Raw genomic sequence first — 20,215 nt, forward strand, 5'->3', positions numbered from 1 at the left:
CATGTGGTTTTTGTCTTTGGTTCTGTTTATGTGGTCAATTATGTTTATAGACTTGCGTATGTTGAACCAGCCTTGCACCCCCGGGATGAAGCCTACTTGATCCTGGTGGATAAGCTTTTTGATGTGCTGTTGCATTTGGCTTGCCAGTATTTTATTGAAGATTTTTGCATCTATGTTCATCATGGATATTGGCCTGAAGTTTTCTTTTCTTGTTGAGTCTCTGCTGGGTTTTGGAATCAGGATGATGTTAGTCTCATAAAATGATTTGGGAAGGATTCCCTCTTTTTGTATTGTTTGGAATAGTTTCAGAAGGAATGGTACCAGCTCCTCTTTGTATGTCTGGTAGAATTCGGCTGTGAACCCGTCTGGACCTGGGCTTTTTTTGGGTGGTAAGCTCTTAATTGCTGCCTCAACTTCAGCCCTTGTTATTCGTCTATTCAGGGTTTCGACTTCTTCCTGGTTTAGGCTTGGGAGGAGGCAAGTGTCCAGGAATCCATCCATTTCTTCCAGGTTTACTAGTTTATGTGCATAGAGTTGTTTGTAATAACCTCTGATGATGGTTTGAATTTCTGTGGAATCTGTGGTGATATCCCCTTGATCATTTTTTATGGCATCAATTTGGCTATTCTCTCTTTTCTTTTTTATTAATCTGGCTAGTGGTCTGTCTATTTTGTTGATCTTTTCAAAAAACCAGCTCCTGGATTTATTGATTTTTTGAAGGGTTTTTTTGTGTCTCTATCTCCTTCAGTTCTGCTCTGATCTAAGCTATTTCTTGTCTTCTGCTAGACTTTGAGTTTTTTTGATCTTGCTCCTCTAGTTCTTTCAATTTTGATGATAGGGTGTCAATTTTTGGTCTCTCCTTGCTTCTGATGTGGGCACTTATTGCTATATATTTTCCTCTAGAGACTGCTTTAAATGTGTCACAAAGATTCTGGCATGTTGTGTCTTCATTCTCGTTGGTTTCGAAGAACATCTTTATTTCTGTCTTCATTTCATTGTTTATCCAGTCAACATTCAAGAGCAAGTTCTTCAGTTTCCATGAAGCAGTGTGGTTCTGGGTTAGTTTTTGAATTCTGAGTTCTAACTTGATTGCACCGTGGTCTGAGAGGCTGCTTGTTATGATTTCCGTTTTTTTGCATTTGCTGAGGAGTGATTTACTCCCAATTATGTGGTTAATTTTAGAGTAGGTGTGATGTGGTGCTGAGAAGAATGTATATTCTGTGAATTTGGCGTGGAGAGTTCTGTAAATGTCTATTAGGTTTGCTTGGTCCAGGTCTGAGTTTAAGTCCTGGATATCCTTGTTAATTTTCTGTCTGGTTGATCTGTCTAATATTGATAATGGGGTGTTAAAGTCTCCCACTATAATTGTGTGGGAGTCTAAGTCTCTTTGTAAGTCATTAAGAACTTGCCTTATGTATCTGGGTGCTCCTGTATTGGGTGCGTATATATTTAGGATCATTAGTTCTTCTTGTTGCATCGATCCTTTTACCATTATCTAATGTCCTTCTTTGTCTCTTTTGATCTTTGTTGCTTTAAAGTCTAATTTATCAGAGATGAGAATTGCAACTCCTGCTTTTTTTTGCTCTCCATTTGCTTGGTAAATCTTCCTCCATCCCTTTTTTGAGCCTTTGTGTATCCTTGCATGTGAGATGGGTTTCCTGGATACAGCACACCGATGGGTTTTGGCTTTTTATCTAATTTGCCAATCTGTATCTTTTAGTCCATTTACATTTAAGGTTAATATTGTTATGTGTGAATTTGATACTGCCATTGGTGCTAGCTGGCTGCTTTGCCCATTAGTTGATGCAGATTCTTCATTGCGTTGATTCTCTTTACCATTTGGCATGTTTTTGGAGTGGCTGGTACTGGTTGTTCCTTTATATTGTAGAGCCTCTTTCTGGAGCTCTTGTAAAGCTGGCTTGGTGGTGACGAAATCTCTGAGTACTTGCATGCTCACAAAGGATTTTATTTTTCCTTCACTTATGAAGCTTAGTTTGTCTTGATAGGAGATTCTGAGTTGAAAGTTCTTTTCTTTAAGGACGTTGAATATTGGCCCCCACTCTCTTCTGTCTTGTAGGGTTTCTGCTGAGAGATCTGCTGTGAGTCTTATGGGCTTCCCTTTGTGGGTAACCCGAACTTTCTCTCTGGCTGCCCTTAGTATTTTCTCCTTCATTTCGACCCTGGTGAATCTGATGATTATGTGCCTTGGGGTTGCTCTTCTTGAGGAACATCTTTGTGGTGTTCTCTGTATTTCCTGGACTTGACTATTTGCCTGCCTTGCTAGGTTGGGGAAGTTTTCCTGGATAATATCCTGAAGAGTATTTTCCAGCTTGTATTCATTCTCTTCATTGCATTCAGGTACACCTATCAAATGTAGATTAGGTCTTTTCACATAGTCCCACATTTCTTGGAGACTTTGTTCATTCCTTTTTACCCTTTTTTCTCTATTCTTGCCTTCCCGTTTTATTTCATTGAGTTGATTTTCGACCTCTGATATCCTTCCTTCTGCTTGGTCAATTCGGATCTTGATACTTGTGCATGCTTTGCGAAGTTCCCGTGTTGCGTTTTTCAGCTCCATCAATTCACTTACATTCCTTTCTATTTTGTTCATTCTCATTAGCATTTCATCAAATCTTTTTTCAAGGTTCTTAGTTTTTTTGCATTGGGTTAGAACATGTTCTTTTAGTTCACAGAAGTTTCTTACTACCCACCTTCTGAAGTCTGATTCTGTCATTTCATCACACTCGTTCTCCATCCAACCTTGTTCCCTTGCTGGTGAGGAGTTGTGATCCCTTGTAGGAGGAGAGGTATTCTGGTTTCAGGTGTTTTCAGCCTTTTTGCACTGGTTTCTTCCCATCTTTATGGATTTATCCACCTGTCGTCTTTGTAGTTGCTGACTTTCAGATTGGGTCTCTGAGTGGACATTCTGTTTGTTGATGATGAGGTTATTTCTGTTTCTTAGTTTTCCTTCTAACAGTCTGGCCCCTCTGCTGTAGGTCTGCTGAGGTCCACTCAAGGCCCTGCTTGCCTGGGGATCACCTGCAGCAGCCTCCGTGCTTTCACTGGAAGCTGCAATCCTGAGCTGTTCCTAAACGGCCATCTTGGATCCCAACAGATTAAAATGTTCTTTTGATTTACACTTAGAAGTTTGCAAACTCAGAGAAGTTCTTATACTATTATTTATTATCAGTTGATTTTAAGATTATTTTTATTTATATTGTATACTAATTTTCTTTTTGGTAAATTCTGGTAAAATTTTTTAAACTACAGGCTGATAAACAGATTCATTAAAAGACTCATACTTAAGAGCTTAAATAGTATTTATTTTATTTATTTAAACATTTGTAACGTTATTGAGGCAAAATCCAGGGAAGTTATAAGCAATTTAGTGTGCAAATTAATGTGGGAGTGTAGATTATATTTTCCAAAGAGTTAAGAGGCTCTTTTTTGTTTTTTTCTCATAGGCTAACAGTTCTTAATAAAACATTTCTTTATTCATTTTGACCCTAAATTTCCTCATCTTTGACATGGTAAATTGATAATTTCTACTTCATAGATGATTGTGAAATTTAATGAAATTATATATGTAAATTATCTTGTGTAGTGCCTGGTGCATAAAAGATACTTTATAAGAGGTAGTTTCTTATTATGCTCATAAAATGTATTATAAAAGAAGACTATGGTTGAATTTTGCTACCAGTACTGTGATGGATCATAAATTAATCACCAGTTTTTGTATGTATGGCATCAACCTTCCAATGAAACCCAACGTATTTTGCATTTGCTATAGGCCTATGATGACCTTGCATTTTGTGCCACATACTATCCTCTGTTAAAGGTCTCAGGTGATAAAAATCTATTTTAGAAATTAATCCTGTTAAAACTTAAACCCATAATACTTCCTTTTTCACCTCGTTTGTCAGGTTGCTCTGATTAATGAGTCATCACAATAAGCATTGTGTCTTTGAGCTGAATGTGCTAATTTCCTTCTTTCAGCGCTTTGGAATTTTATTTCTTATAAACATTTCATATAAGCATTATTATATGCATGTTTTTGTAATTGTAATCCAATGTAAATATTTGATGGAAGGGGTATATTATAAATAATACACTAGAGTTCATTGAATGTTTCTGATTTTCCGGTGGCTACAATAGAGCAGTAAGCCTGAGGCTCCAGTAGAGTAGTTCTCAAATGTTAATGATCATCAGATCCTCTAGTGGGCTTGTTAAAACACAAAACTGCTGGGCCCCACTCCTGGAGTTTCAGATTTAGTAGCTCTTGGGTTGGACTGAGTATCTATATTTCTAACAAGTTCCCAGGTGATGCAGATGCAGATGCTGCTGGTTCTGAAGCCACACTTTAAGGGCATCTGCTCTCATAGATGATCTGGTTATTTCAATTTCATTTCACTTTTGTCTTTTTTCCTCTGCTTTCTCAGATCTTTCAAATTAAGTGTCATTAATGAGACAGCCAGGTGGGAGGGGGTCCCTGGAGAAACTTCAACCAGCCTGCCTGTGGGGGTTCAGTCAGGATGGTGGGAGAAATTGTAAAAGTATAAGAAATAGTCACAAACTTTCCTGGAAGGCTAGGAGGTTTGCATAGTTTCAATAAAAGGTCTAGCTGAAGGCAGCCTAATCCTCTTGACCTTGAGTTAATAGCGGAAAAGCAAGTAACAAGGGAATGTAGAGGAGTTTATCTAAATAGCTTGTTTACTCATGTGGTCCTAAAAGTAACCTTGAATCATTCATAGGCAGGATGTCTCTCTCGGGGGTTGACAATGTTAATTACCTTCTAGTACAACCTTTGTCATTTAATCTGTACTAAATAAATTCAAACTTTGCTGGCTGATCGAGGCAACACTTCAGACTGAGGCAACACTTCAGACTGAGGCAACAGAGCCCCTTAGTCGGACTGAAGGCAAGAGATCTGCCTGTCAGGGTGACTAAGTGTACGTTATTCTTCAGTGTATGTCATGCAAGCCTAGGTTTACAGGTCAGACCCTGGCACCTGCCCACTAGGGTGGAGCCTTGGGAAGTTCATGCCATTTGTGGTGGGGAGAAGCCTGGCCCCTTCTTTTCCTGTGTGGAACCTGGGATTCAAACTGCCAGGCAGGAGGTGCTCTAGAAGAGAGACTCTGGCCTTGGAAGAGTCCCTGTTTCCCCCTTTTTTCCTGTTTAAGCCCAATAAAACCCTGCTTTACTCCTTTTTAAACCATGTGAGCCTAAATTTTCATGGCTGTGGAACAGACAAAAACCCCATCTTTAGCTGAACTAAGGAAAAGTCTTGCAACATTTTTGACACCCAATGTGGGGCTTGAGAAGCAGTGAGTGAAATGGGGACTCAAAACCTCTCACTGTTGCTTCTAAGCCTTTTCATTCTTGGACTTCTGAGGGTGGGGGAAAACAAGCCACAACCCCCATGAATCCCAGGCCTTTTCATGGCCTTTTCCTTTTTTTTTTCTGGACAGACCAGTGAACACCAGCTTCCTGATGCTCCCTGCTCCCTGCCAGGGTTGGGACACATGGCACCAGGGTCCTGAACAGCTGGCTGGCTGGTTCCCAGCCACAAGCCGCCACAGGCATCCCCTTTCCCAGTCAAAGAGTTTTACTCCATTGGACAGTAATTGAACTAATCTCCCTGGTGGAGAACAGCTTGCATAAGAATAAGAGGTTCTTCCCCAGGCATTTTTACACGTTTTTTTCCTTCTTCTTTTCCACCCCATCGGCAGTTTACACTTAAAGTTTTTTTCCCCCACTATACTAGGCCAGGATCCTCAACTAACACTGTTCATAGTTTCTGTAAAGTTTTAATTGAGAAAAAGGATTTGTGAGGCTAGTCTTGGCTTGCGTCCAATCTCGTGTACTTTGCATGTCTGTATGGTTTGTGCCGCTCCATCTTGCTTTACATCCTGGGGGCATAACTGCTTAGCAAGGCTTTGTTTAGCAATACTGCCTTAGGGGATAAGCCCTCTCTGGTTCAGTATCTGCATGTTTTCCTAGCTCTTTCTCTTAAAGGACCCCACCCAGCAACTGAATTTTCTTCTGCCTATGTATGTACTGTGTGTGATGTCTATGAAAAGAGCTCTAATTAATTTGTCATGAAGGAAGACAAGCACTTGGATCACACACTTTTTTTAAGGGAAGTTAAAAGCTGTGGTACCTTTTAGTTCACATGACTTTAATCTTTAAGAAATGAAACAATCCTACAGACTATTGGTAAAATGCAGGTCAGATGCAAGGTTTGCTAAGTGTTTTAAGGTTACAAACTGCTTTTTGGGTTCTGAGAACTATATGACATGCTGGCTTCACAACTGGTAAGGCCTGGGGACATATGGAACTAACCTCACCCTTAATTAAGAAGGCAAACCTTGGCTACTTAGCACACAATTAAAGCAACTTACCAAGTTTTACCTTAAAGTTAAAATTCTTAGGAGTTAATTGAAACTACTAGAAATAGATTTACCTGCAGGGTGTATAAGAACAGCAAAATATGTTTTTTAGTAAAAGGTTATAAGAAGACATGGAAATGTAAATCTTTGCCTAGAGTTAAAGATTATTTTGAGTTAAATTAGGAAAAAGCTGAAGGTTCAAAGAAGTGGTAGAAAAATTGTAGAATTTAATCTTGCATTAAAGGTTCTCTATGTGAACATATTGACTAAATTCCAAAAAGGTTATTATATGGTTTTTCTGTAAATTAAGCATTGAAATAAAAGCATAACAAGGTTTTCCTAAGGCACTAATCTGCTCTTGGCAAAATTTGTAAAGGTATATAAAAGGTGTTTGCTTATTTAAAATTTCTGAGTCATCATTTGGCAAAATAAATAGTCTATGGTAATCTGCAATTATACTTCATACTATCAAGTGCTTTAAATGTATTTAAAAGTCTTCCCAAAATCAAACTTCAGTATCAAAAGTATCTTCCCTGACAGCTGTCTTTTTGAATACTTCAGATGGCCCTGAAGTTTCCAGAAAAGAGAGGTAAACAGGATTGTTTGACAGGTTTAGTATATGGGATTGCCAAAATGATGCTCAATTTTCTTTAGGTTATATCTTGGCAAATAATGCTAATATATATTCCAAAATTGTATAAAATTTCTAAAATTCTAATGTCTAAGTATATGCTATCAATCATAATTAAGGTTATGTTATTAAAAACTACAGAGATAACCGAATGTCTTTGTCAATCGTGTTTCTAACTGTAACTACCTTAGACATTTTGCTATCCACAGACAATTGTTTTATTTTAATCCTTTTCAAAGATGGTTTATAATGAGCTATAAACTTTAATAGATGCTCTCAAACACAGGTTTTTGATAACTTTGGAGATTGTGACATTGGAATAAAAGAAAATATACAGGACTCATAAACAGCTGAAATATTCATGAATATATCAAGTGAAGCAAGAACTAAATGGACTGAACTCAGAAAGCTGAAGCAACCTTTTTGACTTTTGCTTGGAATATTGCTGATCCTTGTTTTGTTTTTCAGAGTCAAGGAAACTTACTTTGAGCTATTTACAGCCTTTAATAATTAAGCAAGGTATACTTCTATGATCAAAATTTGCAGCATGTTTGTTTCTCTATGCCTGGTTCCTCCAGAATTTAGAGCCTATCTGTGAGTATTCTTATGGCAATATAGTTGTTTGTATCAGTGCAATAAAAATCCATTTTTCTTTTGCAACAGGACACAATTGGAGAAAGTGGTTATTTTACTAAGGCTTTGACTGGAAGAGTATGCTTCCTTTTAAGGAGTAAATCTCTACTTGCAGAGCCAATAAAAGCCCAGTAGGGAAACTGGCCTCATACATTCATCTACACAGTCCCTGTACAGGGTTCCCGACCTGTGGTCAGTAAAGAATGTCACTTTTTAACAGGTCCAGGAGCTCCAAGTTTATCTTGGGACCATAGAGGAGAGGATTACCCAATTCATAGGTATTTGAGGATACAAATTCATGATTAGGCTTGGCTTTAAAAGGTCTTATCTGAGATTCTTTGTGGAACAGACTTCTATCAAAGCCAATCCAAAAGGCCTATGTAAAAGTAATAGTTCTTGCCGCACTTTATTCAAATAATCAGGCCAAGTATAAGATTAAAATCTATTTTGCAAACTATTCAGTTCTGTGATGATTATTTAACAAAAATGAGGACTGGAGAGACAGAAATCACGTTTCAAAACTTATCATACATTTATCATTAAATTCTAAGCTCATTAGTTGTTCGTAAGTTTTCATGTACATTTTAGACTAATCCTGCTTGCTCCTGTGAATCAACCAGAAATTTCTGGCTGCAGCTCAAAAAGAACAAAAGGGATCGGTAATGTAAAAATCTGGATTGATATGCTAGTTCCACACAATTATCCTGCATATCCTGCCAGGTGATGGGAATAAATAGGATGCCCGTCACTCAGAGGTTTTCTTTTTGAAAAAGTAAGACCAAGGGAGCTAACCAAAGCCAAGCACCATGCACCCAAATCTTAGCAAGCATAACTATAGCCACCAGTTATCTGGGTGTGCCACAAGACATCATTTCCTCTTCCCTGTTGGAAGAGGACTCAGTTCCACAGTTCACCTTAGCATTCCACTTATAATAAGGAGTCCATGCAACCTCCTGAGACACATTTTTGTCCCAAACTCAATTTCAAGCTTTGAGTCAAAGCCCTAGGAAGGAAAGCTGGATCTAAGGGATCCAGAGGCAAATGACAATAGAGGATAAAAGGTGCAGCAAAGGTGAACATGGCTGATTCCTGCTGATTAAGCCAAGTTCAAGCTTCCTGTTTCACTGATAAAGGCCACATTAGTATCCATGACATAAATGATATCTAGGGAACTCCAAGGCTACTGACAGCAGGGGAGATAAGGCATACGTGGGTAAGAGCGGATAATTCCTATTGTGTAGGGCCTCTCTGCTTCAAGGCACTTTGGCACTCACGGTGGAACCTGCCAAAATCACTCAGATACAAAGATGGAAGAGGGAAAGAGAATACTCTTCCCTCTCCCTCATGTAGCCTGGATATCTGCTAGGAAGAGAAGGGGACCAGTGATGCCTATTCCTCTCTTTCTAGATGGGTAGCTATTTATCTTCATTCTATATCCCTTTTGAATGCATCCTGACCCTCAGGGATTCCTTTAAAAGGTGATACTTTTTTTCTTTCTCCTCCTCTGTCCTCTCTTCACAGATAGGTAATTGTGTCTCTGTACCATGGGACACTCACCTTGGATGCATCCTCTGAACTAGAAAGAATTAATTTCCCAAACCTTAAACTGGTTGGTTTAGGATTGGTCTCAGGGGAAGGGAACACAGAAGCCTAACATGCCAGCAGATGGGTAGAGTTTTTTTTGTTTTTTTTTTTTTAACCAGTTGGGGTTCTATCCTCCCTCTCCCTGTGCAAACTGGTAAAAGACCTCAGAAGTTTTGACCTTCCTTATCCCTCCCCATGTTTCGTTTTGATATGTGTTTTCTAATAACCCCATTTGTCTGATCTTGCCTTCAGGCCATCAAACTCTAAACGGTCATGCAACCAGAACCTCTGATGTGGCCCCTTCTGCTGGGAACCCTTAAATGGTCTCTGAGGGAGCTCTAACTGCCATTTCCCAAGAACAGTACCCCCTGTCAGCTGGAAGCAGTTAAGATAGGTCTTGTCCTTATCCTTAATCTAACAGCAGTTAGCTGTATTTCTTTAGACGGTGGAATCAGATAGCCAGGTGGGAGGAGGTCCCTGGAGAAACTCCCACCAGCCTGATTACTAGGGTGGAGGCTTGGGAAGTTCACACCATTTGTGGTGGGGAGAAGCCTGGCCCCTCCTTTTCCTTTTTGGAACCTGGGATTCAAACTGCCAGGCAGGAAGGGCTCTAGTGGAGGATCTCTGGCCTTGAAAGAGTCCCTCTTTCCCTTTTTTTTTTCCCCTTTTCACCCAATAAAAACCTGCTTTACTCACCCTTTAAACCATTGGTGAGCCTAAATTTTCATGGCCATGGGATGGACAAGAACCCTGTCTTTAGCTGAACTAAGGAAAAGTCCTGTAACATTAATGCTTATAATATTGATACTACATTTATTACATTAAGTGGCCTGGTAGCACCTACAATTGACCCTATAAGACAAATCAGGAGGCAAGCACTGGAACAATACTAACACTAATACATGTGACAGAGCATCAGAACTAAAGATGGCGTGACTTCCAAGTGTTTGTTCCAGAGAACTCTGGTCCCAACAGATTCTTCTCTAGGAAGAAGAATTCTGCATCCAAAATGTTCTGGGATCTTACATATGGTGTATCCTACTCCCTGGGAAATGCACATTGTCATAGAAAAATAAATCCTGTAATTAAAAACATTTTAACTTTATGTAACTTGGCATTTTCTGAATTTAGTTGATTATGGAAAACTTTCTTCATTTGGCTTCTAATTAACATCTCTCCCAGGTAAGCCTATATGTTTGAAAAGCCATTGTTTAATAAAGAAACATAATGGCGGTGAGAGCACTGAATCCTAACCACTAGACCACCAGGGAGCTACATGAGAACTACAAGCCACTGCTCAACGAAGTAAGAGTGGACACAAACAGATGGAGAAACATTCCGTGTTCATGGTTAGGAAGAATCAATATCGTGAAAATGGCCATACTGCCCAAAGTAATTTACAGATTCAATGCTATCCCCATCAAGCTACCAATGACCTTCTTCACAGAACTGGAAAAAACCACCTTAAACTTCATATGGAAACAAAAGAGAGCCCACATAGCCAAGTCAATTCTAAGCAAAAAGAACAAAGCATGAGGCATCACACTACTGGACTTCAAACTATACTACAAGGCTACAGTAACCAAAACAGCATGGTACTGGTACCAAAACAGAGATATAGACCAATAGAACAGAACAGAGGTCTCGGACGCAATACAACATATCTACAACCATCTGATCTTTGACAAACCAGACAAAAACAAGCAATGGGGAAAGGATTCCCTGTTTAATATATGGTGTTGGGAAAACTGGCTAGCCATGTGCAGAAAGCAGAAATTGCACCCCTTCCTGACACCCTACACTAAAATTAACTCCAGATGGATTAAAGACTTAAATATAAGACCTAACACCATAAAAACCCTAGAAGAAAATCTAGGCAAAACCATTCAGGACATAGGCATAGGCAAGGACTTCATGACCAAAACAGCAAAAGCATTGACAACAAAAGCCAAAATAGACAAATGGGACCTAATGAAACTCCACAGCTTCTGCACAGCAAAAGAAACAGTCATTAGAGTGAATTGGCAACCAACAGAATGGAAAAAATCTTTGCAGTTTACTCATCTGACAAAGGGCTGATATCCAGAATTTACAAAGAACTAAAACAGATTTACAAGAAAAAAACTAACAAGCCCATTCAAAAGTAGGCAAAGGATATGAACAGATACTTTACAAAAGAAGACATACATGAGGCCAACAAACATATGGAAAAATGCTCATCATCACCGGTCATCAGAGAAATGAAAATCAAAACTACATTGAGATACCATCTCACGCCAGTTAGAATGGCGATCATTAAAAAATCTGGAGACAACAGATGCTGGAGAGGATGTGGAGAAATAGGAACACTTTTATATTGTTGGTAGGAGTGTAAATTAGTTCAACCATTGTGGAAGACAGGGTGGCGATTCCTCAAGGACATAGAAATAGAAATTCCATTTGACCCAGCAATCCCATTACTGGGTATATATCCAAAGGATTATAAATCATTCTACTATAAGGATACGTGCACACGAATGTTCATTGCAGCACTGTTCACAATAGCAAAGACCTGGAACCAACCCAAATGCCCATCGATGATAGACTAGACAGGAAAAATGTGGCACATATACACCATGGAATATTATGCAGCCATCAAAAATGATGAGTTTGTGTCCTTTGTAGGGACATGGATGAACCTGGAAACCATCATTCTCAGAAAAGTGACAGAAGAGCAGAATATGAAACACCGCATGTTCTCACTCATAGGCGAGTGTTGAACAATGAGAACACAGGGACACAGGGAGGGGAGCATCACACACTGGGGTCAGTAGGAGGGAAATAGGGGAGGGACGGCAGGGGGTGGGGAGCTGGGGAGAGATAGCAAGGGGAGAGATGCCAGATGTAGGTGACTGGGAGGAAGGCAGCAAATCACACTGCCATGTGTGTACCTATGCAACAATCTTGCATGTTCTTCACATGTACCCCCAAACCTAAAATGCAATAAAATAAATAAATGGGGAAAAAAAAAACATAATGGGACAGTGGCAAACTGGTTCAAGAGGAAGTGAAATATTTTAAAAACACTTTAAGTACCATTGTTAATGGCATCTCAGTGTCAAGATTTGGGAGAAAGAAGGGTAGAAACTGATCTCATATGCAGAGAAGAATATTAATGAATCCAAGACATCAGCAGCAGGAAATAATGATAAGTTTGAAGAAAGGAGAAAATAGATGGTTCCTCAACTCATAAGTGACATTTTAAATATAATTGGTATCAATGGCTTGTGAAATAAACAGATGACCAATTAATGGGGTTCACCTGAAATGGTGTTAATTTGAAATATTAAGAAATAAAATCATTTATTCTTCATGAAGGAAATCCAAAGCCACACTATTTATATGTAACAGAGAGACTTTTAAATCTTGAGAGTTCGCCTATCTCAAATATTACTTAATGCAATAGAATAGTAAAATAAAAGAAATAAATATTTGGAAGTCTTTGGAGTTAGTTAATTTGAGCTAACTACATGGCTCCAATGTATACATTTTGCTGTTGAACTTGTGTTTGCCTGTGAATTGTTTGGAGTCTGTATGCTTTTATTAAGGATGCCCTTATAGCATGTGTTAATTATGTCTAATTTGATGTTTTGTTACATAAGCCTTTTTAATTTCTGTTTTTGATAATTCTATAATGATGTTTCATTTGCTTTTTTGATTCTGATGAGAAAAAAGAGATGAGTAATGTAAAATATGAAAATTATTCTATTAGTAAACAAGTGAGAGCTCAGAATAACTTATAGCCCTTAAAATTTTAACTAAAACTTCTATCTCAGTGTTAACTTACCAATTAAGTCTAGTTATATAAACCCATAATATCACATGATTAGAGAAGGGTGAGGTTCCCTTTGAGAATCATGGTTATTTATATATTTAAATGCCCAAATGTCTATTTTAGCACATTATGTTTCGAACATTACACACTCTTGGACTGCAACAGCACTGGCAGTTTGTGATGAACAGTTTAAAAAAGGCATACACTTCATGACAATGCTGCTTGGATGAACCTGGAATAAGTAAACTGCATGTATCCGTAACTTCATTTCAATCTTTAGTTAATTGGTTGCTATAGCAACTTCAATATGAATCTAACTGATGTGCTTTATAGAGCTTGGGATTTTCTTTCACCAACTATCAATTACTTTAAAAATTATATTCCCCTATTTCACAGAAATAAAGTAAAATAGAAAAAAAAACATAAATGAAACTAGGGTCAGAAAAAATATAGCTTAAAGTAGAAATTCAAAATCAAGAGAGGAATTAGAAGGCAGACATTGAGATCTAGGTTCTTGCACAGATACTAAACCTGAGCCATGAGTTTTTTCTGAACCTCTAGTCAGCCAAAACACAAAGGGAAATGCTCTCTCTTAAAGGTGCCCATTAATCACTCAGAGGAGGAAAGATTTTCCTGTCCCTTGATTCTGAACAAAATTTATCACCTAGGATTTCAGGTAGGAGCCACTGAATGATGTAGTGGGCATAATATTCCTTAAGAAAATATAGTACCAGGCTGTTATTGGTATAATAAAACTTTTACCGCCACTGCTATGTTACGTAGTAGAGGACTTTATCAAAATGTTGAGGACTTTTTTTTAAGACTGGAAGTTTTATTTCATTTCAATGGACATTAAAGTTGGCTTACTAAATTCTAAAACTAAGCAAGGTCATTAATGAGTTTTGAATGAAAACATAGTCTTCGGCAGAACTTCTTAACGGAATTCTTTACAACAAATAATTCTATAAAAATTTAAATTTGGCCAGGCGTGGTGGCTCACTCCTGTAATCCCAGGATTTTGGAAGGCTGAGGTGGGGAGATTGCTTGAGCCCAGGAATTTGAGACCATCTTGGGCAACATGGGGAAACCCGATCTCTACAAAAAATACAAAAATTAGCCAGGGATGGTGGCTATGCCTGTGGTTCCAGCTACTTGAAAGGCTGGGGTGGGAGGACTGTTTGAGCCTAGGAGGTCAAGGCTGCAGTGAGTCAGGATCACACCACTGCATTCCAGCCTGGGCAACAGAATGAGACCCTGTTTCAAAACAAAGAAACAACAACTTAAAATCCAACATTATTGTTTCATAATCAAACATTATGCAGAAGAAAAACTTTGCAAACCTGGTATTTAGAAATAGTATCACATGGATAAAGCCATAGGCATTTGCAATTAACTAAAAAAGGCAAGCAATGCAACGCCACCAGATTAATTTAAGTTGTAAGGTTCCTCCTGGGCAGTAGGGAAGCAGTCGGGGTGGGGGAGTGGAGAACCCACCTCCCACTTATCGAACAATTAAAAGAAGCGAAACAAAAAAACCTATCAACAAAACCTAAAAACAAGCTGGACTTAATAGCCATGGGATTGTAATATTGGCAACAACAACAACAACAACAACAAAAAGTAAACACCAAATATGAATGTCAGGTCAAAATAATTTTCAATAAAACAACATCAACCAAAATAACCTGTTAATGCTCAAATAGGTAACTTAAAAGTACCTGACTGTTAAAAAAAATAGTTACAGAGTACATATCCAGATACCCTAAAAGGGACACCAACCCTTATAAATGAGCTTCTAAAAGTTTACTCATTGTGGCTGTATGCATAACATAAATTTTCCAGGGAATTTATATTCTTTAAAAAAGCACAGAGCGGGGTTGGAGGAGGGGACAATAACTCAAAGTTCTCTAAAATATTTGCAAGAGCTCTTTAAAGTTTTCTTTACTCTTAGATGGTTGAAGAATTTTCTAAAGAAACTCAAATAAGTAATACTTAATAAGAATTAAAATCCCTTGCATGAAATATAAATTAGAATAAAGTAAAAGTCATTAAAATCCTTTGCCAGTATGTAGTTACACCAATAAGTTACATCAAGCTGTAAATATTTGTTGCTTCCAATTCTTTTTTTTTTTTTTTTTTTGAGTGAAATGGTGCGATCTTGGCTCACTGCAACCTCCGTCACCTGGGTTCAAGCGATTCTCCTGCCTCAGCCTCCCTAGTAACTGGGACTACAGTTGAGTGCCACCACACCTGGCTAATTTTTGTATTTTTTTTTTTTTTTAGTAGAGATGGGGTTTCACCATGTTGGCAGGATGGTCTCAGTCTCTTGACTTCAGGATTTGCCTTCCTCAGCCTCCCAAAAGGCTGGGATTACAGGATTTAGCCACCATGCCCAGCCCCAATTCATATCTTTGTTTATAAATTACTGGCTTTAATTGTTACAAAAAATGTAGGACAGGTCTCAAAAACTAACTTCAAGAGTTCCACTAAAAATAGATGGTAAAAATCAAATATTCTACTTTAGTTAACAGTATCGTATCAAGGTTACTTCCTTAGTTTTTTAAATGTTCTAAGGTAATGTAAGATTTTTATTTTATTTTTTTACCAGTGTGCTTATCAGTGAAGGAAATTCAACAAGAGATCCAAGAAAATTTGATTCAGTATGTAGTTTTCTGATGGCACAGTTTAGCTCAAGGATAACAGCTATAATATATCTGATGAATGGATATTCTGCATATTAGATTTTCTCTAAATTATCCCTGCCAGCATCACTTTTCTCAGCAGGGCCTTTGGTAAGCACTAGGATACAGAAAGTTTGAGGTTATATTCTTTGGCACAGCTTACGATTTACAAATGCCTGAGAGAAGTAGTCAATGTATATCACTACACAAATCTAGCTATTTTCACTGAAATAGTTATAAAATACAGAATTACATGTAATCATATCTATTTTTATCTGCTGTACCTTTTCTTTTGAGTGCAGTCTCACCTTTCTTTCCTTTTCCTTCCTGAGGAGATTCTTGCTTACCAGGCGGGGCTTCTAAACAAAATTCAACACACAAAAGTCACTGATGATTTACTTCAATAGCCTGGGCTATATGATTTGAAAGCAAGCTAATGCTATTTCCCATAGGTAAACAGTTACATTTGTGAACTGCATAAAATGGCTCAGGTCTTTACTATGAGTTAAAATTACTCTGAAGTCAGACTATGGACTGAAACTTCTGGAATGATAGCTCTAATAGCAGCATTATTCTCTCATATTGAGACATTTAGTCCTAACTTTAATATAAAAATTTGGTAATAGATTTGATCATAAACTCTTTAATGGAACTAGCTGTGGTGTTTTTAAAAGATAATCACAAGTCCATTTGAAGCATATGGCTGTATTTGGATTTATTTCAACCGAATGTGGCTATACAATGAGACAACTGTATCTGTAATAAAAGTGATGTCAAAGCCGGGTATGGTAGAATGTGCCTGTAGTCCCAGCTATGAGGAAATTGAGGCCGGAGGATGGCTTAAGCCCGGGAGTTTGAGTCTGGCCTGGGCAACATAGTGAGACCCTGTTTCTAAAAATTAAATAAGTAAATAAAATGATAAAGTAAAATAAAAATGATGGCCAAACACTTTGAAGAAGAGTTATATAACCACATTGTTTTGATATGCTGCACCCTTGCACTTCTCTTGGTCACACGCCTTGTAACTTCCACATTTTTCATTGACTGTAATTGTAATGCCAGAAATGATGTGAGTATATTTATCTTAAATTCCCTGGGATATAGTTCAGAAATATACTGGAAGGGAGAAATTGATTTGGAGATGCCCCAATTAATGAGTTTGTTTCTTGAAAAAAAATTCACTACATCCTGCATTATTTACCAAACAAATTTAATTATTTTCCTTCCTTGGTCCTGGGCTATATTGTTTTCCTTCATTTTAAAGGATGAACCAGTATGGCAATTTAAATGCCTGTGATGAAGAGAGACTCCCTCTAACCTATTGTTTTGTATTTTGAAGTGATAGTTATAAGAATGTATAAATCCCTAGCACCTCTCACTTACATTTAAATATCACAGACATGACAACCAAGAGTCCACAGAAATAAGACAGGTGACTTTGTTAATCTCTCTAAATGGATGTTTAAAAATCCAAATAGTTGATAACTAAATCTGGAAGAAAGAGGGAGGAGGGATGAAAGAGAGGGATGGAAAAGAGGGAGGGAGAGAGGAGGGAGAGAGAAAGGGTGGAGAGAGGGAGGGAGGCAGGAAAGGAAAGAAGAAGGGAGGGAGGGAAGAGGGAAGGAAAGAAAGAAAAACCTAAATAGAAGTATAGGTAGTATTATTCTATGTGCCATACTAAGAACTAATTCTAAATTAAATACTGACAACTGATACTGTATTTGATAATAGACCCTTTAATGGAACATAAATATGAAGAATTTAAAATTTAATCCCAAGTATAATTGAACCAGATATATAATACAGAACTGAATAAAATATAGAACAATTTTTGAACAAAATAACTGTTAGGATTTCAATGTGCTAGCCCCTTTCAAAATTTTCATTTAGTTTTTTAGTAAATAATTCCTCTTTTCATCTCAGCTTCTACTGAAGACTGTACTTAGATGTTTGAGTAGGGCATGTTCAGAAGCCCCAGGCTTTCAAGTCTAAAAATGTTCCATTTTGGAAAATTTGTGAACTATTTATACAAAAATTTTAAAAACCTATGATAAATGTTCCTCTCCAAAATTGCTTAACCAAGATTCTCTCAGCTGCAGGGGCAGTGCTATCTGCTCTCCTACCCCATCAGTGCTCATCACACTGAGGTTGGATGGCAGCAATTGGGACTCTGGAGATTAACTTTTCTAAACATTCTTAAATATCAGGCATTAGCGCTGACATTGGTGGGAAAAAAAGACAAGTACAACCACTCTTTAAAGCAACAATAGATTTATTATTTCTCCAATGAACAGTATTCAAGAATACAATTATAAAATAGCAAACTTCAGAAACTTAAAGACTGAGCTTTCTTTATCAGAAACCCTAGAGACTGGTTTCAGGGAATGGCTCAAATACATAGGTGTTCCTGACTGGAGCAAGTTGAGGAGGAGCAAGAGATGTAGAGCCATAGCTATCGGTTAAAGGATTGATAATTCCAGGCTCACTTTAGCCACTGTGAAAACCGTCTTCTGAAGTTCTTTTTTTCTTTTCTTTTTCTTTTTTGGAGGCAGAGTCTCGCTCCCCAGGTAGGAGTGCAATGTCGCGATCTCGGCTCACTGCAATCTCCACCTCCCAGTTCAAGTGATTCTCCTGCCTCAGCCTCCCGAGTAGCTGGGATTACAGACACCTGCCAACATGCCCAGCTAATTTTTGTATTTTTAATAGAGATGGGGTTTTGCCAAGTTGGCCAGGCTTGTCTTGAACTCCTGACCTCAGGTGATCCGCCCTCCTCAGCCTCCCAAAGTGCAGGGATTTACAGGCATGAGCCACCGCACCCAGCCTGTCTTCACTAGTTCTAAAAAGCATTTAAAAGATTTCTATCTTCCTCCAGACCTCTGAATTGTTTTTTAATTTCTTAATGAAACAGTGGGAAAATGGTGTATATTTAATTCATGTCTTTGTGTTTTATTGTTTACATGATAAAAACATTTTTTAGAGTTTGTGTGTTTTCCCCTTAGTAAAGTTCTAATTTCCTGGAATGAAATGGTCTTTAATATTCCATAATATATCTTACTAAAGTCTTCAAATTTCTTTGTTTATATGAATGGGTTTAATTAAAAAACTTCAGACCTATCTCAAATCTCCATGAAGCAGAAAGACTATGGAATTTAGAAACGTCATGACACAATGTCAAAGATACTTAGACACGGTGTAACTGCACAGTCAGTCATTTATAAAGCTGAAACTAGAAACTAAAGCCTTATATGTTTTATATACACACACAACAGGATACTGACACTCTACCAATAGCATGCATTACAACAACAATTGAGCACTTTTCTTTCATTATTATATTCACTGTTTACCATTTAATGCTAGACTTATCATCCTTAGTGGTTAAAGATCTAGAAGAAAACTAAAAATGTTCTCTACCTAGGCTCCATACATATATGTTTACTGAGATGGCAGGAGCTTGTTTCTATACTGTATAATCACATAGTCCCGAAGATTTACAGTTACATATAAATTCTAGTTCTAATGGTTGCTGTTAATTTGTTCCCTTATTCTGGTAGAAAACCAGCTATACTCATTCTTATTTTATTAAGACATTCTTACTCTATACATAAATGTAACTCATAGTTCAGCAAACAGATGTGCATCCTCTTGATCTGCCTGAAGTTATCTGTTACTGTGTGCCTTTTCCTCTTCTCATCTGTGATCTTACTCTTATTGGTAGACCTAGGTGTGATGACTCCATGTCTCCTCCTACACAATGAAGAAGCTGGGTTTTGTAACAACCACGCTTTTAGCTACTATGAGGGCTTTTCCACTTCCATCTGAGTGTGAAGCCTTGTTTCATATGATTGAAGTTGCCCAAAGTCTGAATGTAGATAGACTATAGTTTATAATTCTTTACTGAGTAAAAATAAGAAACCGAAAAACAAGGTTATAAATCATTCTGTCAATCACCTGATTTAGGTTTTCCTTTTGCACTAGGAGTTTTTGAAGGCACATGCTGAAGATGAATTTCCTTCTCTTTTTCTGTTTCAGGAGGAGGAGCGGGAGAAGGTGCAGGAAGTAGAAGCTCAGCCAGGGAGGCTGCTGCTTTTTCCTCAGCTTCCTTTTCTTCTAATTTCTTCTCAACTTCAAAAGGATGATAAGAATTGACCTTCATTAGAAACTCCAGACATCTAATGTTTCACTTGAACTAAGAGAAATTTAAATTAATATAAAACACTCTTACATATTTAAAGCTAATTCATGATTTAGCACATTATTTTAGTTTTTAACTTAATCAGGATGTTTACTGTGGAACACTGGGCTAGGTTAATGTTTATTATTTTAATGATTAAATATTTGTTAATTACCTGTTTGAAGTATACATCTAAAATAAGGGATAACTAAGTCTATTAATGTAGTCAGTTTTTATTAGAATGTATACTGTTTAGGAAAATGTGAAGTTGAGTCTAATAGTTGGCAAAAACAAACTGATTCTAACATG

At 37.6% G+C, this 20,215-nt stretch overlaps 1 protein-coding gene across 5 annotated transcripts in view; it reads right to left on the bottom strand.

Annotated features, from left to right (window-relative positions):
- Positions 1 to 20,215, bottom strand: part of SPEF2 (sperm flagellar 2) — a 200,400-nt gene that overhangs the window by 82,511 nt on the left and 97,674 nt on the right. For 4 of the 5 annotated variants that reach the window (XM_032278967.1, XM_032278966.1, XM_032278969.1 and 1 more), the window contains 2 exons: positions 19,684 to 19,857; positions 16,041 to 16,091 (listed from right to left, as the gene is read on the bottom strand). In XM_032278967.1, the coding sequence (XP_032134858.1) occupies positions 16,041 to 16,091; positions 19,684 to 19,857 (225 nt within the window). The remainder of the gene's footprint in view (positions 1 to 16,040; positions 16,092 to 19,683; positions 19,858 to 20,215) is intronic. The other variant, XM_032278968.1, reaches the window with a different exon arrangement.

Source organism: Sapajus apella, unplaced genomic scaffold (genome assembly GCF_009761245.1).
Source record: "Sapajus apella isolate SASKATOON/1434 unplaced genomic scaffold, GSC_monkey_1.0 scaffold11, whole genome shotgun sequence".
NCBI lineage: Eukaryota > Metazoa > Chordata > Mammalia > Primates > Cebidae > Sapajus > Sapajus apella.